This window comes from Melanostigma gelatinosum (genome assembly GCF_949748355.1).
Source record: "Melanostigma gelatinosum genome assembly, chromosome: 14".
Lineage (NCBI taxonomy): Eukaryota > Metazoa > Chordata > Actinopteri > Perciformes > Zoarcidae > Melanostigma > Melanostigma gelatinosum.
Window position 1 is genome coordinate 25,811,942 of NC_136647.1, and position 9,920 is coordinate 25,821,861.

Here is a 9,920-nt window from a genome sequence, read left to right on the forward strand (position 1 = left end):
CTCATGGTAGCCTTTGCATCTGTCAGGGCTGATGACACCCCATGTAGCGCCTTGCACTGGGGCTTTTCTTTGGCATCTACTCATATGCATGCTGGATGGATCAATCCTCCCGGAAATGTCATCGGAGCAACCACTGAGTCCACTTTGAAGCAGGACCAGTGGTTCTCATGGTAGCCTTTGCATCTGTCAGGGCTGATGACACCCCATGTAGCGCCTTGCACGGGGGCTTTTCTGTAGGATCTTCATTTTTTCACAGCTCAACCTTTCTTTATTCTTGAGGGTCGGCCTTTGAGTCTGGCTGAGCTAGTGACACCCCATGTAGCGCCTTGCACTGGGGCTTTTCTTTGGTATCTACTCATATGCATGCTGGATGGATCAATCCTCCCGGAAATGTCATCGGAGCAACCACTGAGTCCACTTTGAAGCAGGACCAGTGGTTCTCATGGTAGCCTTTGCATCTGTCAGGGCTGATGACACCCCATGTAGCGCCTTGCACTGGGGCTTTTCTTTGGCATCTACTCATATGCATGCTGGATGGATCAATCCTCCCGGAAATGTCATCGGAGCAACCACTGAGTCCACTTTGAAGCAGGACCAGTGGTTCTCATGGTAGCCTTTGCATCTGTCAGGGCTGATGACACCCCATGTAGCGCCTTGCACTGGGGCTTTTCTTTGGCATCTACTCATATGCATGCTGGATGGATCAATCCTCCCGGAAATGTCATCGGAGCAACCACTGAGTCCACTTTGAAGCAGGACCAGTGGTTCTCATGGTAGCCTTTGCATCTGTCAGGGCTGATGACACCCCATGTAGCGCCTTGCACTGGGGCTTTTCTTTGGCATCTACTCATATGCATGCTGGATGGATCAATACTCCCGGAAATGTCATCGGAGCAACCACTGAGTCCACTTTGAAGCAGGACCAGTGGTTCTCATGGTAGCCTTTGCATCTGTCAGGGCTGATGATACCCCATGTAGCGCCTTGCACGGGGGCTTTTCTGTAGGATCTTCATTTTTTCACAGCTCAACCTTTCTTTATTCTTGAGGGTCGGCCTTTGAGTCTGGCTGAGCTAGTGACACCCCATGTAGCGCCTTGCACTGGGGCTTTTCTTTGGTATCTACTCATATGCATGCTGGATGGATCAATCCTCCCGGAAATGTCATCGGAGCAACCACTGAGTCCACTTTGAAGCAGGACCAGTGGTTCTCATGGTAGCCTTTGCATCTGTCAGGGCTGATGACACCCCATGTAGCGCCTTGCACTGGGGCTTTTCTTTGGCATCTACTCATATGCATGCTGGATGGATCAATCCTCCCGGAAATGTCATCGGAGCAACCACTGAGTCCACTTTGAAGCAGGACCAGTGGTTCTCATGGTAGCCTTTGCATCCGTCAGGGCTGATGACACCCCATGTAGCGCCTTGCACGGGGGCTTTTCTGTAGGATCTTCATTTTTTCACAGCTCAACCTTTCTTTATTCTTGAGGGTCGGCCTTTGAGTCTGGCTGAGCTAGTGACACCCCATGTAGCGCCTTGCACTGGGGCTTTTCTTTGGTATCTACTCATATGCATGCTGGATGGATCAATCCTCCCGGAAATGTCATCGGAGCAACCACTGAGTCCACTTTGAAGCAGGACCATTGGTTCTCATGGTAGCCTTTGCATCTGTCAGGGCTGATGACACCCCATGTAGCGCCTTGCACTGGGGCTTTTCTTTGGCATCTACTCATATGCATGCTGGATGGATCAATCCTCCCGGAAATGTCATCGGAGCAACCACTGAGTCCACTTTGAAGCAGGACCAGTGGTTCTCATGGTAGCCTTTGCATCCGTCAGGGCTGATGATACCCCATGTAGCGCCTTGCACAGGGGCTTTTCTGTAGGATCTTCATTTTTTCACAGCTCAACCTTTCTTTATTCTTGAGGGTCGGCCTTTGAGTCTGGCTGAGCTAGTGACACCCCATGTAGCGCCTTGCACTGGGGCTTTTCTTTGGTATCTACTCATATGCATGCTGGATGGATCAATCCTCCCGGAAATGTCATCGGAGCAACCACTGAGTCCACTTTGAAGCAGGACCAGTGGTTCTCATGGTAGCCTTTGCATCTGTCAGGGCTGATGACACCCCATGTAGCGCCTTGCACTGGGGCTTTTCTTTGGCATCTACTCATATGCATGCTGGATGGATCAATCCTCCCGGAAATGTCATCGGAGCAACCACTGAGTCCACTTTGAAGCAGGACCAGTGGTTCTCATGGTAGCCTTTGCATCTGTCAGGGCTGATGACACCCCATGTAGCGCCTTGCACGGGGGCTTTTCTGTAGGATCTTCATTTTTTCACAGCTCAACCTTTCTTTATTCTTGAGGGTCGGCCTTTGAGTCTGGCTGAGCTAGTGACACCCCATGTAGCGCCTTGCACTGGGGCTTTTCTTTGGTATCTACTCATATGCATGCTGGATGGATCAATCCTCCCGGAAATGTCATCAGAGCAACCACTGAGTCCACTTTGAAGCAGGACCAGTGGTTCTCATGGTAGCCTTTGCATCTGTCAGGGCTGATGACACCCCATGTAGCGCCTTGCACTGGGGCTTTTCTTTGGCATCTACTCATATGCATGCTGGATGGATCAATCCTCCCGGAAATGTCATCGGAGCAACCACTGAGTCCACTTTGAAGCAGGACCAGTGGTTCTCATGGTAGCCTTTGCATCTGTCAGGGCTGATGACACCCCATGTAGCGCCTTGCACGGGGGCTTTTCTGTAGGATCTTCATTTTTTCACAGCTCAACCTTTCTTTATTCTTGAGGGTCGGCCTTTGAGTCTGGCTGAGCTAGTGACACCCCATGTAGCGCCTTGCACTGGGGCTTTTCTTTGGTATCTACTCATATGCATGCTGGATGGATCAATCCTCCCGGAAATGTCATCGGAGCAACCACTGAGTCCACTTTGAAGCAGGACCAGTGGTTCTCATGGTAGCCTTTGCATCTGTCAGGGCTGATGACACCCCATGTAGCGCCTTGCACTGGGGCTTTTCTTTGGCATCTACTCATATGCATGCTGGATGGATCAATCCTCCCGGAAATGTCATCGGAGCAACCACTGAGTCCACTTTGAAGCAGGACCAGTGGTTCTCATGGTAGCCTTTGCATCTGTCAGGGCTGATGACACCCCATGTAGCGCCTTGCACTGGGGCTTTTCTTTGGCATCTACTCATATGCATGCTGGATGGATCAATCCTCCCGGAAATGTCATCGGAGCAACCACTGAGTCCACTTTGAAGCAGGACCAGTGGTTCTCATGGTAGCCTTTGCATCTGTTAGGGCTGATGATACCCCATGTAGCGCCTTGCACGGGGGCTTTTCTGTAGGATCTTCATTTTTTCACAGCTCAACCTTTCTTTATTCTTGAGGGTCGGCCTTTGAGTCTGGCTGAGCTAGTGACACCCCATGTAGCGCCTTGCACTGGGGCTTTTCTTTGGCATCTACTCATATGCATGCTGGATGGATCAATCCTCCCGGAAATGTCATCGGAGCAACCACTGAGTCCACTTTGAAGCAGGACCAGTGGTTCTCATGGTAGCCTTTGCATCTGTCAGGGCTGATGACACCCCATGTAGCGCCTTGCACGGGGGCTTTTCTGTAGGATCTTCATTTTTTCACAGCTCAACCTTTCTTTATTCTTGAGGGTCGGCCTTTGAGTCTGGCTGAGCTAGTGACACCCCATGTAGCGCCTTGCACTGGGGCTTTTCTTTGGTATCTACTCATATGCATGCTGGATGGATCAATCCTCCCGGAAATGTCATCGGAGCAACCACTGAGTCCACTTTGAAGCAGGACCAGTGGTTCTCATGGTAGCCTTTGCATCTGTCAGGGCTGATGACACCCCATGTAGCGCCTTGCACTGGGGCTTTTCTTTGGCATCTACTCATATGCATGCTGGATGGATCAATCCTCCCGGAAATGTCATCGGAGCAACCACTGAGTCCACTTTGAAGCAGGACCAGTGGTTCTCATGGTAGCCTTTGCATCTGTCAGGGCTGATGACACCCCATGTAGCGCCTTGCACTGGGGCTTTTCTTTGGCATCTACTCATATGCATGCTGGATGGATCAATCCTCCCGGAAATGTCATCGGAGCAACCACTGAGTCCACTTTGAAGCAGGACCAGTGGTTCTCATGGTAGCCTTTGCATCTGTCAGGGCTGATGATACCCCATGTAGCGCCTTGCACGGGGGCTTTTCTGTAGGATCTTCATTTTTTCACAGCTCAACCTTTCTTTATTCTTGAGGGTCGGCCTTTGAGTCTGGCTGAGCTAGTGACACCCCATGTAGCGCCTTGCACTGGGGCTTTTCTTTGGTATCTACTCATATGCATGCTGGATGGATCAATCCTCCCGGAAATGTCATCGGAGCAACCACTGAGTCCACTTTGAAGCAGGACCAGTGGTTCTCATGGTAGCCTTTGCATCTGTCAGGGCTGATGACACCCCATGTAGCGCCTTGCACTGGGGCTTTTCTTTGGCATCTACTCATATGCATGCTGGATGGATCAATCCTCCCGGAAATGTCATCGGAGCAACCACTGAGTCCACTTTGAAGCAGGACCAGTGGTTCTCATGGTAGCCTTTGCATCTGTCAGGGCTGATGACACCCCATGTAGCGCCTTGCACGGGGGCTTTTCTGTAGGATCTTCATTTTTTCACAGCTCAACCTTTCTTTATTCTTGAGGGTCGGCCTTTGAGTCTGGCTGAGCTAGTGACACCCCATGTAGCGCCTTGCACTGGGGCTTTTCTTTGGTATCTACTCATATGCATGCTGGATGGATCAATCCTCCCGGAAATGTCATCGGAGCAACCACTGAGTCCACTTTGAAGCAGGACCAGTGGTTCTCATGGTAGCCTTTGCATCTGTCAGGGCTGATGACACCCCATGTAGCGCCTTGCACTGGGGCCGTTGGATTGACCCACTTTAGCGCTGATAGGTATGGTAAAAATTACTAACGTTAAGAAAAGTTTTCCAAGTCTCTTTTACTCAGGTATCGATGGCTGTAACACAGGAAGCAACATCCTGGATCTCCTAGACAACAGAGACCACATGACCAGATGAGAAGGATGGATGACTGCAGGACCAGATGGAGAGCGGTGGTCGCCTTTCTTTCAGTGGGCTGAGTAAGTAATCCCTCACTAAGACGACAGAAGTATCAGTAATAAGATTCCATCATTGAACAATGTAAAGGTTGTATAGTTGAGTTAAAAGTATTCATCTCTTGTGTTTGTGTCTCACAGGGCAGGACTCCTGAGACCCAGTGAGTACGGTGACGTCCTCCCTGCCCCTCCCCCCCCTCCGACACCACCCGCTCCACCCACCAGCCGAGAGGAGGAGGAGGGGCGTCCCGTCCCCACCGGCACAGAGGACGTAGTTTGTCTCCATCTGCTTCTTCTGTGCTGGTGGGTTTGGGAAGCTCCTCACACACACACAGGAAGCCGTCAGCAGCTCTTTGCATCTGCTCACAAGTCAAGAAGGAGACAGTTGTATTTGTCACATAGAACACAGCATGTTCATGTAAACTGTATGTACTGTATGTATACTGTTTACAGAGGAGCACAATACAAATAAATGTGTGACAAACTTTCTAAATATGTCTTTGTCTTGGAAACAATATCATATTTCTTATATAATTCAAAAATCTGACAATGTACGACAACCTTATAGTATTTTCAGAACTCATAATATAACACCACATCAGTTAAACTGAGAGTTTTGTAAATACATTTGGTTCAGGGGGGAGACGCTGTTTCAAATCAGTGTTCAATTTGCATGATATCTACTGGATAGAAATCTCAGTCCAGCTCTCAGTTGGATTGTTATGATCACACACAGACGTTTGACAGTAAAGCGAGAGGAAGACTCTCCCACCCTTCCTGCTCCCAGACTTATCCCACCGACTGATAATGAGCAACAGACTAAACGTGTAAAATGAGGTCACGGCTGAGAACAATACTGTCTTACTTTCAACACAGTCTGCAGTCTGAGTTAATGTTACAGTTTCACCCCGCACAGTGTTGTCTTGCTTAATTGGGGAGATGGGATGATTGTGTTTGGAAGAAGAAAAGAGGGCTTCTTACTAGTAGTACTGCAAGGGAGACTGTGGTGCCATCTGTTGGCAAAAATATATCAGTGAATAAAAAGTGAATCAAGTTACAATACTGCCATCATGTGGAGGTTGTCCAGATGACATACATGCATCATTAGTGTCCCTTGTTTTTAGAAATGTGTCGCAAAATGCACCACAAAGTGATCTTCTCACTATGTGCATATAAAGGAACGATACCATCGTCAATCTCCATCAATATAAGTCACCTGTGAGCGATTGCTAACAATCCTCCTAGAAGTAATACAACTAGAGTAAGTCAAACGTTGTTCATGTTCATTGTCATTTCTTTGAGTTGATTTGAAGCAGAATTGAAAACATCCATCTATCTACTTTGTAAGAAGCACCTGATTGGAAGCTTTGTGAAGGCCTCTTCTCTCCTGTGACAAAGCCATCACTTTGTGGCACCTCGAACCATGAACATGAGATCACAGGTCATTTAAGCTAAATGTACAAGCAATAAATCTGTACGGCCGTGTTGTCTTACCCCATCTGTTCTTGTTCTTGGATCTTACTCAGATTCAGGAGCTCCTCCTGATACGGTGAATGCGTCTCCAAACCCAGCTGACTACAGCGCCTCACAATCCTAATTGGGGGAGAAGAAAGAGCCACAAGAGACATACAAAGTCACTTCATTATTTCTGAAAGTAACTAAAAGTACGGTAACTAATTCGGCTATAAGTTGATGCTCATCAGTTCTGTGATTGGACGGTTGACTGTAAATGAAGCAAGTTTGACTTTAGTCAAATCATTAGCTTGCAGTGGCACACAATTCAATTAAAGTAAATGTATATAATATATTTAAAAACTTTAGCATTGCACTTTGACAACATTTTCAAACATGCAATGTTCAGTTAAGAAAAAGGATCGAAATCGATGCAGCATAACCAGGTTTTTAATCCAATGCATTCCTCTTCCCGGTCAAAACCTGGCATCTAGATTACCCACAATGCAACTGGACTGCAGACAGTTCGGTTGGAGATCGGGTGTGTATTTCCTCTCACATGCAGTACTACTCCCAAAGGACTTTAACGTGTAAGAGCTGTGGAGTTTCCCCGTTTAACTCCCCAGTGTTCTTACCTCAGTCGGTAGAGGTCTGAGAGGCTCCTCCTCTCCAACAGGTCTTGAGCGATGGTCTCAGCAAGATGCATGATGGGCAGCGTCAGGTGGTCGAGTGAGAGGGAGTGGAGCTCCTTTTCCAGCAGGTCGAGACAAAACAGGCTTCGAGTCTGCAGCCAAACAAAATCAAAAATACAGAAATAAAAACCATATTCTTACGTGCATAGCCGAAAAATGTTCCATATTAATACTATCCGGTGCTTTATCAGAACAGGAAGTGGCCCCGGTGCCATCAAACCCAATCTCAACACATATTTATTTCAGAATGCTGAAGTTTCAACCTCTTAGAACATCAGAATGTGACCCACAGAGATCAATAAATGAACTTCCTCTTCACCAACAAAGGACAGCTTCTTAGAGCGACATCGACACCAAGTGTCACCCCTAGTTCTATACAACCAGCAGCCACAATCCCTGCTATGCTGAAAACCAGACTGAAATGAGGGACAACACCATACCCGGTATAGTGATGACTCTGAGACCTGCCTGCTTTGTAATGCTGTGTGCATTGATGCAGTGGGGGTGAGCGCTGGTTCTGAAGATGAGCCGGGCCTGTTCAGGACAGACGTAGCGAGCCCAGTCCTGTGGCGTGGAAGGAAGCTCCTGATCCAAGACAACGGCTTCAGGTCTCTCTTCTGCAGGGGTAGGCTGGCCGAAACAGATTATTTTGATATATTAAACGGTAGATGACTGTTATTGACAAACCAATCAAAGCCACCGCTTTATCATTGGAAGGTAAATACCTAGGGCTTTACACTAAGCCGTGTAAATCAACGCTATTCAAAATGAAGTTTGAGCAATAAGACTTACAGCTTTCCCTTTTCTGCCTTGGCCCTTGGCTTTGTCCCTTTTGGATGCAGCAGAGGTCGGAGGCTGGCTCTTTGCCATCTCATTGGAAATCTCCCAAACTACCCCCATGGACACCTGGAGTGACAGACGGTGCACACACGCTCCACACTCAACTTAAACATTCGACTACGCATTTGAACAACAGCCTCATCGTCCACATTGTCAGAGTTAGAGACGCACTACCTGCCATATCCGCAGCACAAAGACGCAGGCTCTGAGCAGGTGAAGCTGGTGCTCGGGTGAAGTCCTGTCCGCCATGACAGCGAGCAGAGCGTGCGCTCGTACCAAGCTGTCGAGGCGCCGCACCTCCTTCAGATCCGACAAACCTTCCGTCAATAACACGCCCCGTACTCCCACCAGGGACTCGCCTTCCGCTGAGCTCAGATCCTGTTTTTTGGAGTCGTCCTCTAGAGGAAAAACAACATGAAAGATTGACTGTGACAAGCGTTTAACAGATGTGTAGAATAATCCGGAAGTAGAATTGCACAGCATCATTACACTAAGAATAACAAATGAAGCCAACAATGCAGAGGCACATATCTCTGTAATTAGTTCCCACTTGTTCTGTTATTTGGGTGTTCAGTTGGTCTCTCAGGGAATAGTTAACGGGGCTCATAGCAGGAGAATACAAAGGACCCCTCAGTCTTTTAAATAGCGCTACGCTATGCTCACATGGGAGGTTGAGAAATCTGCTTCTTTGTCCAGTCAGTTCCTTTTCCACTGAACAATAATTGCTTTGTTTAATGTTTACACAATCAAAATGAGGGTACAAATTGCTGATGAAATTATCAAAAAGCTGTGGCACGGCTCCTTTCTGGATCAGACAGATCAGATGTTACTGCTCAGACTAACACCGTGTTGCCCACATGGGTCCCTCAAGGGGAATTCTGAAAATCTGTGAACTTTGCCTGTAGATTTTAAGAGTACACGGTAACATAGTTAACACAACTAACTGGTCAGTCACACAGTTGTGATACAATGAACAAGACGAGTCGATGCGTTCTACCTGATCCTTCTGCCTGTTCACTTTCCAAGTGTAGAAGGATGTCTATGGCCCACAGGACCTGGTGTTGGGCATCGGCTTCGGGGAAGTTGTGACAGTACAACCACTCTCCAAACTCCAGCAGAAGGCTGACCTTCTGCCACGGAGTCTCTTCACTCTGTTCACAAACACAAAAGTCAATCAAATCAAAAGTTGTTGTTTTTTTAACAGTTGACAGGAAACAGTCCTTTATGTGGCCTGGAGCTGGGGATGAAGTGACGTCTTTAGATGGTAGAAAGGATTTATTTCATCCTAAGCCTGACTCTTACCCTAACCTTAACTTATCTCCAATTGAGACGCTCTCCTCCTGTATAAAGGGACACTTGGAAACACAGCTGCACTGACGTAGTGGCTCCACATGATGGCGATAGAGACTTAGATAAAAATGTTACCTTTGCTCAGTGCCAAAAGACACAGTAAATAAAAGGATTCACTTTAAGACCAGACTTCTCCATTATGACAGATTCCAACATGATCTATCTGCATTAATCTGCTGACGTACCAGGTTTAAGTAATTATACAGATATGGTGCCAGAACATTACCGACAGAGAGGTGATGGACTTCTGGTAGCAGGTGAGCTGCTGGGTTATGTTGCCAGCACACAGTGCCACCCGGTGCCACATTAGTGAACAGCACGGCTCTCCTTCGTCTTGTAACTTCTGCACGTCAGTCAGTACGCTTTCCCCCTGTTGAGCTTTGAGCAGTATTCTGTGTTGCAGCAGCGGTCTGGTAAAACACAGAGGACAATACCATCTGTTTCTGTC

General features: G+C 47.8%; 1 protein-coding gene across 1 annotated transcript in view; it reads right to left on the minus strand.

The window, feature by feature from the left end:
• Positions 1-6,439: 6,439 nt before the first annotated feature.
• LOC306788406 (cilia- and flagella-associated protein 46-like) overlaps positions 6,440-9,920 on the minus strand; it is a gene marked incomplete at its 5' end in the record, with an annotated part of 29,761 nt that continues 26,280 nt past the window's right edge. Inside the window, 8 exons of the mRNA XM_079283930.1 lie at positions 6,440-6,553; positions 6,633-6,731; positions 7,226-7,374; positions 7,751-7,912; positions 8,075-8,188; positions 8,297-8,520; positions 9,120-9,273; positions 9,699-9,882. Coding sequence (XP_079140056.1) covers positions 6,475-6,553; positions 6,633-6,731; positions 7,226-7,374; positions 7,751-7,912; positions 8,075-8,188; positions 8,297-8,520; positions 9,120-9,273; positions 9,699-9,882 — 1,165 coding nt within the window. The 3' untranslated portion in view covers positions 6,440-6,474. The remainder of the gene's footprint in view (positions 6,554-6,632; positions 6,732-7,225; positions 7,375-7,750; positions 7,913-8,074; positions 8,189-8,296; positions 8,521-9,119; positions 9,274-9,698; positions 9,883-9,920) is intronic.